The sequence below is a fragment of the Pollachius pollachius genome (genome assembly GCF_949987615.1).
Source record: "Pollachius pollachius genome assembly, chromosome: 19".
Classification (NCBI taxonomy): domain Eukaryota; kingdom Metazoa; phylum Chordata; class Actinopteri; order Gadiformes; family Gadidae; genus Pollachius; species Pollachius pollachius.
In genome coordinates, this window is record NC_136952.1 from 352342 (window position 1) to 369399 (window position 17058).

The 17058-nt window shown below is 47.1% G+C and overlaps 2 protein-coding genes across 2 annotated transcripts in view; both read left to right on the top strand.

The window, feature by feature from the left end:
* The window catches only part of LOC307090182 (protein kinase C and casein kinase II substrate protein 3-like), a gene marked incomplete at its 5' end in the record, with an annotated part of 7436 nt that extends 2728 nt beyond the window's left edge, over positions 1 to 4708 (top strand). The window contains 5 exons of the mRNA XM_079756756.1: positions 335 to 510; positions 1068 to 1188; positions 1677 to 1744; positions 3788 to 3867; positions 4375 to 4708. Of these exons, the coding sequence (XP_079612882.1) occupies positions 335 to 510; positions 1068 to 1188; positions 1677 to 1744; positions 3788 to 3867; positions 4375 to 4487 (558 nt within the window). The 3' untranslated portion in view covers positions 4488 to 4708. The remainder of the gene's footprint in view (positions 1 to 334; positions 511 to 1067; positions 1189 to 1676; positions 1745 to 3787; positions 3868 to 4374) is intronic.
* A 420-nt stretch (positions 4709 to 5128) lies between these two features.
* LOC307090465 (circularly permutated Ras protein 1) lies at positions 5129 to 16415 on the top strand. The gene is made up of 20 exons (XM_079757125.1): positions 5129 to 5179; positions 5532 to 5638; positions 5936 to 6274; positions 6528 to 6626; positions 6777 to 6857; positions 7233 to 7306; positions 11644 to 11817; positions 12332 to 12373; positions 12474 to 12563; positions 12643 to 12794; positions 13309 to 13390; positions 13579 to 13709; positions 14406 to 14490; positions 14590 to 14696; positions 14789 to 14901; positions 15007 to 15130; positions 15517 to 15657; positions 15954 to 16047; positions 16131 to 16157; positions 16270 to 16415. The coding sequence occupies exons 2-20, from the start codon at positions 5548 to 5550 to the stop codon at positions 16360 to 16362; spliced, it is 2139 nt and encodes a 712-aa protein (XP_079613251.1). The 5' UTR covers positions 5129 to 5179; positions 5532 to 5547; the 3' UTR covers positions 16363 to 16415.
* Positions 16416 to 17058: the final 643 nt, after the last annotated feature.

Below are 17058 nucleotides of genomic sequence, written 5' to 3' on the forward strand. Positions count from 1 at the left end.
ACAGTGAATAACAAAGAGGAAGCGGGACTATACAGTGAATAACAAAGAGGAGGCAGGACTATACAGTGAATAACAAAGGGGAGGCGGGACTATACAGTGAATAACAAAGAGGAAGCGGGACTATACAGTGAATAACAAAGGGGAGGCGGGACTATACAGTGAATAACAAAGAGGAGGCGCGACTATACAGTGAATAACAAAGAGGAGGCGCGACTATACAGTGAATAACAAAGAGGAGGTGGGACTATACAGTGAATAACAAAGAGGAGGCGGGACTATGGGTCCATCTGCAGAGTCTGCCTTTGACCTTTGACCTTTGGTTTGGTTCTTTGAGGCGCGCGACCGTTACGAGAAACTTCTGGAAGATGTCACTTCCTACACGCCCCGCTACATGGAAGAGATGGAGGCCATTTTCGACCAATCACAGGAGGAGGAGGGGAAGAGGATCGCCTTCCTCAAAGAATCCTTTCTCTCCATCCACAAGCATCTGGACATCACCAACAACGAGAAGTAAGGGGGGGGGGGGGTGTGTTAGTGTGGGTGTTTTGGTGTGTGTGTGTGTGTGTGTGTGTGTGTGTGTGTGTGTGTGTGTGTTAGTGTGGGTGTTTTGGTGTGTGTGTGTGTGGGTGGGTGGAACACATGCATATGTGGCAAGAGCTCCATCGGATTCATCATACGGATGACAAGTATCTCTCTCTCTCTCTCTCTCTCTCTGTCTCTGTCTCTGTCTCTGTCTCTGTCTCTGTCTCTGTCTCTGTCTCTCTGTCTCTGTCCCTCTCTCTCTCTCCCTCTCTCTCTCTCCCCCCTCTCTCTCTCTCTCTCTCTCCCCTCTCCCTCTCCGTCCCCCTCCCCCCCCCTCCCTCCCCCTCTCTCTCTCCCTCTCTCTCTCTCTCTCCCCCCCTCTCTCTCTCTCTCTCTCTCTCTCTCTCTCTCTCTCCCCCCCTCTCTCTCCCCCTCCCCCTCTCTCTCTCTCCCTCCCCTCTCTCTCTCTCTCTCCCCCTCCCCCTCTCTCCCTCGCCCTCCCCCTCTCTCTCTCTCTCTCTCTCTCTCTCTCTCTCTCGGCCCAGTGTGAAGGTGGTGTACAGTGAGCTGCACCACACCCTCCTGTCCATCAATGAGCAGGACGACCTCCGGTGGTGGAGGAACAACCAGGGGCCGGGTATGCCCACCGACTGGCCCCGCCTCCAGGTCAGCCCCTCCCACATCCTCCCAACATATAGCACTATACTGTAGTACAGTAATGCAGTAGTATAGTAGTATAGTATAGTGGTTGAGTATAGTATTAGTAGTACAGTGTATAATTGTAGTATAGTAGTACAGTATAGTAGCACACTATAGTAGCACGCTATAGTAGTATAGTATAGTAGTACATTGCAGTAGTAAAGCATAGTAGTATAGTATAGTAGTACATTAATGTAGTATAGTATAGTAGTACAGTACAGTAGTATAGTATAGTGGTATAGTATAGTATTATAGAATAGTAGTATATTATAGTAGTACAGTAGTATAGTATAGTAGTATAGTAGTACAGTATAGTATTATAGTATAGTATAGTAACATAGTATAGTAGTACAGTATAGTAGTATAGTAGTATATTAGTATAGTATATATGTAGTATAGTATAGTAGCACGGTAGTCCACACAGGGGTCCACAGTTCACTACCGTTCCGCTGCAGGAATGGATCCCGCCCGTCAAGAAACTCAAGAGACGGAAACAGGACCGCAAGATCAAGGACAACCGGCCGTGAGTTCATTACCTGTTCAGAAAATACAGTTACAGAAAATAGAATTAACTTATGAATATATAAATAAATAATTAGATTTTGTCTTGTTTGCCAAAAAGTCCTACCAGTAATATTAAAAGTAAATAAAGCTGCGAGCAGCAATGTGGGTGTCAAGCATAATGGGACTCGATAAGCAAATTCTGCCGGACGGACGTAATCGACTAGGAGGCTACATGACGACCGTCTCGGTAATCGGTAATAACGACGGCTGGTGGAATGAACTACAGCATTATGTGAGTACACGTCAATGTTTACCAAATGGAAAAATGACCCTACCTAGAGGTAAGGGCGCATTATCGTCTCCCTGACAGAACATGTGACCCAAATGCATAGGGGTATTTGGAACAATATCCCTAACAGAGACACAATGTTAAAAAGCATCCATTCTTGAGGTGGTTCATGAAGCATCTAATCCAGTAAGAATTGCAGTTTATATTGTAAGTGGGCCGAATGGTTAATTAGGTCATTGTTGTTTGACGTCCCCCTGAGGTCAAAGGTCACCAAATTGTTTGGGTGTCCCCAGAATGATGTCATGAGTCTATGTAGCAAGTTTGGCTATGATATGTTAAAGAGTTGCTGAGAACAGGCTTACTTCCTGTTTGGCGACTTTGCCGTCAAGTTTGATTGGCTGTCACGGCCAAACAGTTTTGAATTAGAAAAAGCTGTTTGGCACATTGGTTCAGCTTGGTCTGAAGATCATATATGGCGATTTCATGATGATTGGACATAATTTGTGGCCTGTGGATATGTTATATCAATATGGACAACTTTCAACATGGCGGGCAAATTCTGATGTTGCCATGGGAAATATTTTATTAGCTATACTGGGCGGTCTGACAGTATCACCAGCCATTGAAAATAAGTTGGAAATATACTCATGTGAAGAGAGAGGAGTTAAAAGACATCTTCATTAATTATAGCGCCCCCTAGAGGTCAATGGTCACCAAATTCATTGAGTGTCCCCATGATGATGTCATGAGTCTATGTACCAAGTATGGTTATGATATTGGCGTATTTCCTGTTTGGCGGCTTCGCAGTCGAATATGATTGGTTGTCGCGGATATTTCCGTGATAAATATTTACTAGCTACATGGGAAGGTCTGATAGTATCACCAGACATTGAAAATTTGTTTGAAATATACTTGTGTGAAGAGAGAGGAGTTAAAACACATCTACATTAATAACCGTGCCCCCTAGAGGTCAAAGGCCACCAGATTCATTGGGTGTACCCATGATGATGTCGTGGGTCTATGTACCAAGTTTGTGTATGATTTGTCTAAGGGCTGCTGAGATATTGGCCTACTTCTTGTTTGGCGACTTTGCGGTCGAATTTGATTGGCTGTAGCGGCCAACGGTTTTGAATTTGAAAAATATTTCAATTTTTTCTATCAAGCATGGCCTGAAGATCATGTGTGCCAAGTTTCGAGATGATTGGACAAAATTTGTGATAGGAGATGCATTTTGAAGGTTTTTGACATAAACCAAGATGGCGGAAAATCCATCATGGCGCAAATCAATGACATAGGGTGCGTTGAACTCTGCTTGGATCAAGGAATCCAATGATACCTTGTTTGTGAATATTGATGAAATGTTTGTGAATATTGATTGAATATGGATGAATGGGTCGAAAGTTATAAACATGAATGCATGTCCAACTTTGACCTGTTGGTGGCGCTAGAGATGATGAGCTAGCGACCTCAAATTTGCTTCCTGGGCTAATGGCACTGTCCTGAACCAGTGTCCCAAATATCACATGGGCTGCCATAGACATCCATTGGCAGGTAAATAATAATAATAATAGGAATTCATACGAAAACAATAGGTTGTCTCGCAGCTTCGCTTCTTATCACCCAATAATATCAAATAAATTAAATTCCCTGTGAGTCCAGCTTTATCCACCCCCTATTGCGTCGCTCAGTCGTTGTCGATGCTAATAGCCGTCATTAGCAGCACGCGGCCTCTGCCGCGCAGTGACCATGTGACCTGCTTGTGTTCCCGCCCAGCGTGATGATCGGGGGGGTGAAGGTACGCGCGCTGTACGACTACGTGGGCGAGGAGGGCGACGAGCTGTCCTTCAAAGCAGGTGACTCACTTCAGCTGACAGAGAGTACCACCGCTGGCACCAGAGACAGAACCTGGGCTAGATAGAACACCCCCAGACTACAGCGCTAGCACCAGAGACAGAACCTGGGCTAGATAGTAAAGGACAGGTTAGCGGCCTGGAAAGAGTCCAGATGTTATTAAGATCAGAGAAGGCATCGGTTAGTTAGATATGTTTTGGTATTGGTAGGGTTAGGGTTCGGGTTAGGTTGGGTTAGGAATGATTAGGGTTAGGTTGGGTTAGGTAGGGTTAGGGCTAGGTTGGGTTAGGTAGGGTAAGGTAGAGTTAGGAATGGTTAGGGTTATCAATGGTTCGGGTATGGGTTAGGTAGGGTTACAGTTAGGTAGGGTTAGGTAGGGCTAGGTTTGGTTAGGAAGGGTTAGGAATGGTTAGGGTTAGGGTTAGGGTTAGTGTATTTCCTCCGCAACATTGAAATTCAATCTGATCTATGTCCCCCCCCCCCCCCGTGACCTGTGCCCCGCCCTGAAGGGGAGGGCTTCCTGAAGGTAGAGGAGGAGGACGAGCAGGGCTGGTGCCGCGGCGTCCTGACGGGCGGCAGGGAGGGCTTCTACCCGGCCAATTACGTGGAGATCGCGGACTGATGTCACTCAGGATGGGCCTCGTGATTGGTTGATCCCCTCAGGCCCTTTGTGTTTACAGTCAGACCTGACGTCATTACCGTAATAATTTGGATGGATTGTATTCTGCCATTTGGTTTTGCTGTACAAACTAATTGATGAATGAATAAGCTACACACTTTGGTGGGGCAGGTGGTGTTTGTGTGCGTGTGTGTGGGTACACATTAAATGTATGTCAATTTATGTTTGTGCATTCTGTCAGATTTACACTGTCTCATCAAAATCCTTACTTTTATAACAGAAATTAGGCATAATAAACAGACATTACCAAAGTGCAAGATTACAAGAAAGTATGCAATGTAATTTATGACTTCAATCGATTTTCAAAATAAAAGTATATCCATATAATGATCATTTGGCATTGACTCCTCTCTTTGTTTGTTGGAAGATGGAAGATATTGTCCGCTAGGAAATTACATTCCAGACAATGTTGTTGTCACAGATTTGGTCACCGGCATCTCTAGGTTTAAATAAATCGGATCCCCCACCTTTACTGTGACTGTGGAACTGTTCCGCTAGAGGTGAGCAGGGGCTGTAAATGATTGAGCAGAGCTCTGAGGGTTGAGTCATAAGAGAAGCGGTCGGACCTGCTGGGGAATGTGACGGGATCCCTCCCATCACACCTGGGAGTGTCACCTCTGTCCAGCGCTTCATGTGTAAGTACCGTCTCACCTTTTGTATCGTGAACGATAATATAAAGGGCTTCTTAGTTTGTTTGACAAAGTTGGTTTCAGTTAATGATTGCCCCAATGCTCAATCATTAACTGACTATAATTTACTTTTTGTAGGGTTTCAGTTGAAGGGTTAGGGTCTACATGTATCACTTTACTCATGTGTTCTTTGTACTATTCACAATTGATGTATGACTTAAACGATAATGCTTCATTATATATTTAACTTCAATTTACACAATAGCATGTTTCTTGGTTGGCTTCAGATAGTTTAAAGAGGGGGAGAATGTGTTGCTGTATCGTTCATGTGTTGTGGTTCATTGTTGTTATTTTACAGACAGCCCCATCAACCAATGGAATTTGCCTGTAGGTTTGTTTATGTTCCTGCAACAACCAATCCGAAGGATGTTCAAAGGTCCAGTCCTATCGTGGTTAAACATTCAGGTGTGCTTTCTTATTCCTGAATGTAACCTTTAGAATGAGAATAACTCAGTAGCTCTGCTTCTACGAGTCCCCGTCTGATGGAACAGTTGGTCAGACTTCTAGAGTCGACTGTCACCCGCTGCCTAGCAACTGTCACAGTCTGTCAACAACACACTGCCTAGCAACTGTCACAGTCTGACAACAACCCGCTGCCTAGCAACTGTCACAGTCTGACAACAACCCGCTGCCTAGCAACTGTCACAGTCTGACAACAACCCGCTGCCTAGCAACTGTGGTGACACCAATTTCTGTTTTCAGCCCTCCTGCCTCCGATCAGAAAAACCAGACCCAGCTTCCCTCCTCCTCCTCCACCTCCTCCTCTAACCCCTTCTGCTCCTCCACCTCCTTCTGCTCCTCTGAGCACCACAGAGCAGGGCAGCCCTCTGCCTTCTCCTCGGAGGTTCAGAGAGCAGCATGAGAGGAGCAGGGAGGAGAGGAGCTCCGCCGCTCTCCTCTCCACCGTGAGGAGGAGCACGGCGGAGTGGAGCAGGGAGGAGAGCAGCGGGGCCCTGGGGGGCGGGAGGCCGCCCCCTGCTCCCGCTCTCTCCCCTGGGCCCCGGGCCGCCCTGAAGACCCCCGTCCCAGGCACAAAGCAAGGTGCGCTGCCGTGTGTGTCTGTGTGCGTCTGTGTGTGTCTGTGCACTGCCGTCCCTTCTCTTGGTTCTCTTGTGTTGTGGTGTATGGTTCATGATGCAAGGTACCTCCACGTCCCGTCCCCGGCCTGCAACAACCTCTCGATCAATGGGGGGGGTGTCAGGGTTAGGGTTAGGGCTGCTAGGGCCCAACCCAAACCCTACCCTGCAGATCATGTTTGTTGTTTTTGATTGGTTGGTTTTTCCTCCTCCCTTAGCTCCGCCCCTCCCTCCGAGGTCCCCGTGGATGCGGAGCGCCCCAGAGTACCTGGTGCTGCTGCCCCAGACGGCCCCACTGAGGGCCCCCACCCTGGACGGTAAGGCTCCCCCTCCACCACGGATCTCACACAGCCACAGCACCGACCAGTTTGGAGTTCAGATAAATATGGGGGGAGCTGTTTTACTGCATTATTCATCATCAATATATAAAAACTAATTTATATTGTATATAATCCCACTAATTGCAGGAATAGTGGATACGGATTCTCTGCCAGGAAACCCAAATGTGATTCTTGTCAGTTTGGGAAAGCTGCTTTCAGAGGACAGAGGTTGGTCAATACCCCCATCTACACCCCGCACCTAACCCTGACCCCTAGCCCTAACACTGACCCTAACCCCTAACCCTGACCCCTAACCTTGACCCCTAACCCTGACCCCTAGCCCTAACACTGACCCTAACCCCTAACCCTGACCCCTAACCTTGACCCCTAACCCTGACCCCTAGCCCTAACACTGACCCTAACCCTTAACCCTGACCCCTAACCTTGACCCCTAACCCTTACCCCTGACCCTAACACTGACCCTAACCCCTAACCCTGACCTCTAACCCTGCACCTAACCCTGACCCTTACCCTGACCCCCATCTGATCTCATCACCTATCTGTGTATGTGTGTGTGTGCGTGTGCGTGTGTGTGTGTTACAGTGCACCCCACAGAAGGTCAACCCCTGCTTTGCTCCCAATGTGGTGCTGTGCTCCTCGCCTGCTATGACAACATGGTGAGAAGTTACTCTTTCACCTCTCGTCGGGTGAGAGAATGAGAGTAGGACTCAAGCATTAGATAGTTGATGATACTATGGATGCAGGATTGATGTTTTGTCTTGAGTCAGTGTTTAATATCAGGGAGGGGTTCACCCAGCACCAGGGGCATAGCCATCATTTCAGAAGTGAGGGGGACAAATTGTTCAGAGGTCTATTGAGTGATTTATCATCCTCTCGCATTCAGTTGCCCCTCTCCTTAGTGGCTAAAGAACCAAATAACCACCAACAGCACAGTACCAGGGGACCAACTTTAGTTCTTTAAAATGATATACTATCAAAATCTAATGTTAAAATCTAAAGCTGCCAAACTCTGGTTGAGTTGACACAGAATGACCCTCGAGCATCTACAGGGTAAGTAGCCAGATAATTAAGTGCCAAATGACAAAACTGAACACGAAAAGTTCTGTAAAACACAATTCCTGTTTCAAATGATCAGCACCAAAATGGAATGGAAGAGACAAGGTAACAGTAACATAATTTAATTTAATGGCAAGAAGTGACAATTGAAAGTGACAACAATCAACATATCGACATGAAAATATAGCTGTTTTACATTTGTCAACTATGACAGCACAGATGTCCAAAATGAATCAAGACTAAGACAAATGGTATGACCTATACCTGCTGCCTTTAAAACACAAATAATGCAGTAGTCAAATAATATCTGCAAATAAATAAATAATAAACAAAAAGTCTCTTTGAAATCAAATATCCGATATCTCCGAAGACCACTGAAGCTTCTTTCAGCCTCAGCGGAGGAGGCAGGCACAGCAAGAAGCAAGCGCACAAGTATTTCTACTTGTTCAAAGAGACCCCTGACTTCTGGCAACATTCCTTACAGAATGGTAGCAGCTTCACTGCTTGACTGAAAGTCATACTTGGACTTGAACATTGCTAATTGCACTTGAAGAGAAGGTCTTTACAATTCTGGGTATTGCAGCAAAACATCATCTGTCACTCCTGTTAAGAGTACTTTTTCAAGTTTCCTGATCATAAGCAGCCCTCCATTTTCAAAACGTTCTGTGAATTGCATACACACAGTGTCCAGAACCTTGAAAAATTCTGTTCTGAAGTAGTCAACTGAGGAGGGAGGTACATGGGCAGCAGCCTTGCCAGCCCGGTGTTTGGGAGGGTTTCGGACCTGAGGCATTTCAATTGGAGACAGGTTGAGTTTTTCACACATTTGTGATGCTTTGTTGTAGAGACTTTGAAATTTATCAGGTGTTCTTTTTTTCAGCTATGCTCTCTTTGACGCAAGTGACAGCAGCAAGCATACCATTAACTGTCTGTGTACGACTCTGAAGAGACTTATTGAGGCACTCCAATTCCTGTGTTACCTCTAAGGCAAGCAGAAGACCAAGAACTACATTGCCCTTTTGCAATCTTTCAAGCAAGCCATTTGCCCTGCTGGCTGAATCTGACTTACCAGATGCCATTTCCTCTAAAGCAAACAATACAGGCTGATACTGGTATCAGTTCAGTAGTGAACGACTGGCACCTGTACATACAGTCCACCTTGTGGGACACAAGGGCCTGATAGACTGGGCTGGCCCGCTCTCTCCTTTTTTAATATCCTGAAAAATGGACTTCATTTTCATTGACTGGCCAAACAGAACTCCCAATTCACGAGCCCACTGCAAAGAGTCACGACCAACAGAAGAGGCTGTGCAGGCATGTTGAGTGATTAGGTTCAGACAATGGGCCCCGCAACGTAAATAAGGAGCCAGAGGTTGATGCTTTTTGATAATGGCCTGTGCTCCTGAATATATCCCTGCCATGTTTGCAGCACCATCATAGGCTTGCCCTCTCAACCCAGTGATTGACAAATTCAGAGCAGTACATCCATAATAACCTTTGCAAGGTTTTCTCCTGTGGTCACAGACACTTCATACATGCCAACAAATTCTTCATGAACTATCAGATCATGATCAACGTATCTCACACATACTGCCTCCTGCTCCTTTTCTGACACGTCTTGAGTTCCATCCATAATCACAGAAAACTGCAGTTGCCGAAGTGAGCTGATGTTATCTGCAATTTCACGAATTATTGTGTGGCTCAATAAATTCAGGATCTCATTTTGAACTTGGGGACATATATAGTCAATTCGGGAGCTCAACCATTTCCTTAGATCAGGGTCATCTTCAGATTTGTATTTTAATAGCTGTGCAAAGTTTCCTTCACTGTCATCATGCCCTCTTAGAGCTAGACCCTGCCTTGCCAAGAACTGCACAGCACAGACTATTTCTAACAGACAGGTGTGTGGCTCCTCTTGATGTGATGCCCGTACATTAGACAATTGCACATCCACTGATCTAGTCTCACAGATTTGCGTTGTTACGGCTATTTTGTGACATTCTGATCGAGCATGTAATGCAAACCTTTCACGGCCCTTCTTCCAGTTTTTAAAACCAGTGGAAATGAATGTATCCTCTGTGGTTTTTGCAAGCTGTGATGTTTTTCTTTTCAAATGCTTTGCGACAGTAAAAGCCCAATGCTCCTTCAACACCTGGGATGAAATGAAGCCAAGGGAAGTCCTGATACCATTGTCTCTGAAATCTAGAGTTTTATCTGCCAACTTCTGAGACACAATGGTCTTAGGATCTGGCTGATGGGGTTTTAAAGTGGCCACAGAAGATCCCTCCTCTGTTGTATCTCTGTCTGAAGCCTCTCCCTGACTGTCAATCAGTCCCTCCAGAAAAATACAGCGTTTTTTTGTGATTGTTGCGGCCAAAAATCCTTGATTATGCGGCACGTTTTCTTAAAAAATGCGATGAAATATGCGGCATATTTATGCAATTTTATGCGATGAATTTGCGGAAACTTGCGAAAAAATGCGGGAACTTGTGAAAAATGCAGCTTTTCGATGACATTCACGTCGCGTAATTACGTCACTTCATAACGTTCCCATACAACAGGGGGAAATGGCTGCTCTTGTGTGAAGTAAATGCAACATTTTTCAACTTTCTGCTAAAATATATGTGACTTTTTTGCAACGAAAATGCGGGGATTATGAAATCATGCAAGCCCTGCATATTTTGCGCGGAAATCTGCAATTTATGCGGTGAAAGTGCGGCATATTTGAAAAAATGCGGCCCCCGCATGAATATGCAGACTTTGGCTGATTATGCGTTGAATTATGCGATCGCATAATCGCGTTTTTCTGCAGGGACTGGTCAATGCTGCAGCCTGGTCTCTCCCCTGACACATTACATTCTCCCTGTGCTACCTATTGACACACAGACAATAACATTTTAGAGTATAAATAAGACTAGTTCAGAAATAGCTGTGGAAATGCTAATCTTAGAGTCACTCTTATCCTATAGACATTTCCTTAGCCAGTTATAATTTCTCCTACAATTTCTCCTGCAATGATATAGATAATAAATGTGCAAAGCAAAACTTATAAATAGTATTGTGGCGAGCAGCACGGGAAGGACGAGACGGGAGCCCAGGTTGAACAATTATGCAGTTCCGTGCCCCATACACCGCACGACTACGGACTGCCTTTATTAACGACCCTTCTGTCAACTGACAAACCCCAATTCCCAGAATCCCCGCGGCTCCGGAACATGGCGCCCACACCCGTGGTCGCCACAGTATTAAGAATAGTAGTGGTGACATAGCTGTGGAAATTAATCGCAAAGTCACTTTTATGCTATCGATATATTTTCTCAGCTAGTTATATTCTCTTCTCAGCTGTGACCCTGCATGATCATCCTTGCTGGCCTCTGGTCCACTGTCTCCTCTCCCCCTGCTCTTTCTATTGTGGCAATAAAGATTTAAAAATATGTGGAAAGCAACAATTTGAAATAGAATTAGGAATACAGTAGTAGTAGTGAAATTGTTGTAGAGTTTAACCTCAAAGTCCCTTTATGCTATCAATATTTTCTCTCAGCCAGTCATAACAGAGACGTTCTAAGGACTTTGGTTCTGATTTCTCCTCACCTGCTGTGAAGACCCTCCCTGTTCATTCCTGCTGCTGCTGGACTCTGGTCCCCCGTCTCCTCCCTGGCTCTGCTCTTTCTATTGTATGAAGATTTGAAAAATATGTGCAAAACAATAGTGAGCTTCTGTGCAGAAATGCGAGGAGGGGTTTATTCCTAGGTGGTGGCGTAGCCAAAACGTGTAGTCAAGTGGGAGTAGTAGGAGTACTTTAGAATAATATAAGTAAAAAAGTATTTTGCAGTAAAACAACTCTTAAGAGTACAATTTATCCAAAGAGTTACTCAAGTAAATGTAACAGACTCTAAGGACTCCATGTTGTGATTGCTTTGTGGCTCTGGACCCCCAGGTGACCAGCTGCTCCTTCTGCCGGCCGGCCGGCCCCAGCGCCCCCAGCCCGGGGCCAGCCGGCGTCCCGGACAGCCTCTTCCTGCTGAACCCGGAGGGCCTGTGCCTGGACCCCTCCGACGCCCTGCTCATCTTCTGCATCGACATCTCCGGCTCCATGGGCATCACCTCCCCCGTGAGGACCCCTTACCTTAACCTGACCCCCTTACCTTAACGGTTAAGGTAAGGGGTCAGGTTACGGTAAGGGGGAGTCAGGTTCAGGTAAGGGGGTGTCAGGTTAAGGCTTAACCTGACACCCCCTTACCTTAACCTGACACCCCCTTACCTTAACCTGACACCCCCTTACCTTAACCTGACACCACCTAACCTTAACCTTACCCTGACACCACCTTACCTTACTCTGACACCACCTTGCCTTAACCTGTCCACCACCTTACCTTAACCTGTCCACCACCTTACCTTAACCTGTCCACCACCTTACCTTAACCTATCCACCACCTTACCTTAACCTGTCCACCACCCCACTTAAACCTGCACTAGAACCTAGAGCTGTAGCTACAAGTCTCGCCACTAGAGGCTGCTAATGGAAAAACATACATTGTGAAGGTACTACTTCTACTTACTCTACGTATCGTATCGATGACTTGATACGATCTCCCACTCTGTGGGGTCGTCCCTCTGTGTTTCAGGTCTCATCGGATGACAAGACCATCTACAGAACACGACTGCAGGTGGGGGTTTCTCCTTCCGATGGAATACCATTTCTTCTTCTTCTGGATGTGTAGAGCAGGAGAGATCGCTGTTAATGAAACGGCGTTGCTTGAACCACAGTTTGTCAAGGACGCGGTGCTGCAGTGTGTCCAGAGGCTCTGCTACCAACAACCAGAGCTGCGTGTCGGTCTGATCACCTTCAACAACCAGGTGGGTCCCCAAGGAAGCCCTCAAGCCTCATGAGCCCACCCTGGACCAGAGAGTGACACTCTGATTGGCTGTCCCACAGGTGACCCTGCATGGCTACGAGGGGGGCGGGTCCCTTCTCCTGGGTGACGCCGAGCTCATCGACTCTGAGTACCTGAAGGGGGCCGCCTCGGCCTTCCTGAGCCCGCCTCCGCTCTGCCAGACCAGGGACTGCCTGCAGAGGGCGCTGCTGGGGTAAGACTCCTCCTGCTGCTCAGCGCTCAGCCCTGCTCGGCCTTCTGACAGCTCCACCCTCTGGGAGAAGGATTACTGTGTCAGGACCCGGCTCTGGGCCACAATATAAGGGGAACGACCATTTTAAATTTATTGTAAAAAGGTATATCACTAAATCATAAGTTGAATGGTTATCCAATAGGAAGTGATAATCAGTCAGTAAGTAATGTAGGTGATTGGACGAAATGGAAAGTATCATAATGTGGTTTGGTGGAAAGTCTAGAAACCAAAAGACAAACGACAAAATAAAGAAAGAAGTTGCTCAGTAGAGAGGAGTCGACCAGGTGACCATTCACTCTCCACTCCTGCCCACCAGCTAGTCTACCTGCTTAAAGGGACAGAACCAGGGTCAGAAGTCCCGCCCACCAGCTAGTCTACCTGCTTAATGGGACAGAACCAGGGTCAGAAGCCCCGCCTACCAGCTAGTCTACCTGCTTAATGGGACCCTCGCATGTGCTCGTTCCTGTGCTTGAAGGTTGTCAGAAAGTGGATCCACAGCTCTGGGACCAGCTGCCCTCCTGGCTATCGCCATGGCTTCCAGACAAGCAGGGTCAAAGGTCAGAGTTTTTGGTTTTGTTATTCTTTGTTTAGATAACCTAACCCAGCCTGCCCAGTCAGGGCCCCTGCTGAAGCTCCTAACCCTGACCCTGACCCTGAACCTGACCCTGACCCTGACCCTGACCCTGACCCTGACCCTGAACCTGACCCTGACCCTGACCCTGACCCTGAACCTGTCCTCCTGAAGGTGATCATCTGTACGGACGGGAAGGCCAACACAGACCTGGGGAACCTGGAGGTGGAAGACCACGACGCTTGCACCATGCTGTCCTCCACGATCTTCTACCAGGACCTGGGGGAGTGGGCGGCCAGCAAGGGGTGGGTTAGCTAACCCATAGCATCCTTCATCACTAAACCCCTCTGGGTTAGGGTTAGCTAACCCATAGCATCCTTCATCACTAAACCGCTCTGGGTTAGGGTTAGCTAACCCATAGCATCCTTCATCACTAAACCCCTCTGGGTTAGGGTTAGCTAACCCATAGCATCCTTCATCACTAAACCCCTCTGGGTTAGGGTTAGCTAACCCATAGCATCCTTCATCACTAAACCGCTCTGGGTTAGGGTTAGCTAACCCATAGCATCCTTCATCACTAAACTGTTTGGTTCCAATACAGATTATTTGGGAGTGTAAGGTTGATCACCTAACCCCTTGGTTAGCTGATGTCTTCCAAAGGGACCATTGATCCCAGCAGCCTCACATGACCCCACCCTGGAGTTGTTCCTCGATGTATCTGATGATCTGGACCAGCTGGGAGGCTTTAGGAGGGGAATGAGCTGTGGACCAGCTGGGAGGCTTTAGGAGGGGAATGAGCTGTGGACCAGCTGGGAGGCTTTAGGAGGGGAATGAGCTGTGGACCAGCTGGGAGGCTTTAGGAGGGGAATGAGCTGTGGACCAGCTGGGAGGCTTTAGGAGGGGAATGAGCCGTGGACCAGCTGGGAGGCTTTAGGAGGGGAATGAGCTGTGGACCAGCTGGGAGGCTTTAGGAGGGGAATGAGCTGTGGACCTTCTTCCAGCGTGACGGTGTCAGTGCTGTCCATCGAGGGGACCGACTGCCGTCTGGACGAGCTGGGCCGGCTGGCGGACCGCACCGGGGGACAGGTCAGACCACGTTGAGCGGCTCTAGAACAGGAAGCTTTTGCACCCTACAGCCTGAATGTTTGGACCCTCTCCTGACGCGGCCGTGAACCTCACCCTCAGGTGCTGATAGCCACCCCCCAGAACCTGCACTGGGAGTTTGAGAAGATCCTTGAGGACCAGACGATAGCGACTCACTGCAGTGTCACTCTGCTGTTTCCTCAATCCCTGTAAGACAAAAGGGCCTCTCTACATGAATAGGTCTCACTATCTGAGTGAATGGAGGTGGTCTGAGTAGTGTGTGAGTGTCTGCTCTCCCCAGGTGTCTGAGAGGGGAGAGAGAGGCAGAACACAAGGGGACAAGAGAAGTAGGAAACGTGAGCCCACACATGGAGATAACCCTTCAGTTTGGTGCCAAGGAACAAGATCCAGAAAGTACGTAAAAGTCTGGTAGGAAATATAATCTGTCATTCATACAATAGGCAGTCGGCTACTTGGCCATAATGCCCTGCCCCGTTCTTCTCTGTGGTCGTGCTTCAGGTGCAATACCGCTCCTGGCCGCTGGGGAGCGTGTGTCCGTCCAGATGCAGCTGAGATACAGACTGAGGGATGGACGGGAGATGCTCCGCGTGTTAACCGCTCAGCGGGATGTGACCCACGACAGGTGACGGAGCGTTGTGCAGCACTGTATACTTAGTGAAGACCAGGAGATGTTTGCTTTTTGTTTGTTTTCTTGATTCTACAGAGGAAAGTAAATGAGTCCCGACTCCCAGATCCTGTCAGCTAACTCTTTGTTTCCTCCTAAATCCTTTTCAGTACACTTAATGACATCTGGCCAACTCGCCATTAACTTTTTATTGGAGACATAGCATAGTCCAGTTAAAAAAAAGCAAGACATATCCAACTCTTTGGTGATTTCTTTCTGTAATAAACAGCAGCAATAACCACAAAGACCCGTCATGTTCATTCGTTTGCAAGGCTTACTGATGACAAGATGAGGAAAGGAGCCTAGCATCACATAAGTAGCCTTCCTCCATGTCTCCCTCTCAGCTCCAGCGTCCTCTCCTCGCTGTCTCTGGCCGTCATCCAGCTCAACTCGTCCCAGGCTGGTGCTGCTCTGGCGGTCAGGGGCCGGTTCCAGGACGCCCGGACGGAGGGCGATGCCCAGAGGCGGCTGATGGAGAGAGCTCTGTGAGTGGGGACACCGTGAGGCAGGAAGGGAACAGCGGAGCAGCAGCTGGCTTATGAGCGTTCAGGATGCAATCAACTGTTGTTTTTCTCTTTCCTAATTGTAGTTTATAGTTGGTAGTGTTGGGGTAAGGGTGTGTGTGTGTGTGTTTGTGTGTGTAGACTAAGTGCCTAGGAGTGGGTTTGTGTGTTTTTATGTGTGTGTTTGTGTGTGTGTGCCAACTAAAAAACCATGTGTTTTGTAATACACATTCCTAGCCGGGTGGCATTATGCATTATAAATGTGTCTCGGGCTGCAGGCAGCATAACTGCAGTGCAGAGGAAGAACACATCTACGACCAGTGGAAGAAGACCATGGAGCCGATTCACGGCAGCATACACGACTACACTAGGGTGAGTAATGAGGGGGCTCTCCCCCTAACCCTAACCACTGGGCCTCAGCGATTAATTAATAATACATCCTCTTTTTTTTACAGAGGAAATCTGTGGTTTCAGACTCACAGGTAAGAGTAGTTTTAATTTGCTCTTATAACTATGTTTTACTATATATGTATATATATATACACTGAATATATTTATAAAGATATTCAATGTGTCTTTCTGTCTCTCTCTCAGCCCCTCACAGACCATGGCGCCGCCCTGCTGTACGGAATGAAGCACAGCAATACAAACTCTATTTCCCTTCGGGATAAACAGAGACCCCAGTAAAGTGGGCCGTTCCACTGTCGTTTGCGGACATATATATATATATATATATATATATATATATATATATATATATATATATATATATATATATATATATATATATATAAGTTTGTCAATAAACCAGAGAAATACGACCTCTTAAGACAGGAGGTTACGGTTGTACTGTTCTTTACGTCTGTATCTTTAATAAAACACTGCACCTCAGTAGATTATTTTAAAGATATTATTGCTTGTGACTGTTAACAACTTACTCTAACCCTAATGTATGGTTGATTCGATTAAAACGTATTGATAACTCCCTGGAGTTTATTTAGAGTGGCTGTATGGAGTTCAGTTAACGGACTCTCTTAGTGGATGTATGGAGTTCAGTTAACGGACTCTCTTAGTGGATGTATGAGGTTCAGTTAACGGACTCTCTTAGTGGATGTATGAGGTTCAGTTAACGGACTCTCTTAGTAGATGTATGGAGTTCAGTTAACGGACTCTCTTAGTGGATGTATGAGGTTCAGTTATCGGACTCTCGAGGTGGATGTATGGAGTTCAGTTATCAGACTCTCGAGGTGGGTGGGTCTAACGGCAGTCCAAGGCCAACTGTCTCAGGCTTCCGGAAGTGTCTTCTCTCCCGAGGCTCGCGATCAAGGTAGCGCTCCTGGTCGGAGTGGAAGCTGCGTTCCGATGACCTCGCGCGGTCGGGGA

Coding starts and splice junctions, on each gene's coding strand:
- LOC307090465 (XM_079757125.1), top strand. CDS start 5,548: ATGGAATTTGCCTGTAGGTTTGTTTATGTTCCTGCAACAACCAATCCG. Junction 12,564..12,642: donor TGATCACCTTCAACAACCAG/GTGGGTCCCCAA, acceptor GCTGTCCCACAG/GTGACCCTGCATGGCTACGA. Junction 16,048..16,130: donor GCATACACGACTACACTAGG/GTGAGTAATGAG, acceptor TTTTTTTTACAG/AGGAAATCTGTGGTTTCAGA.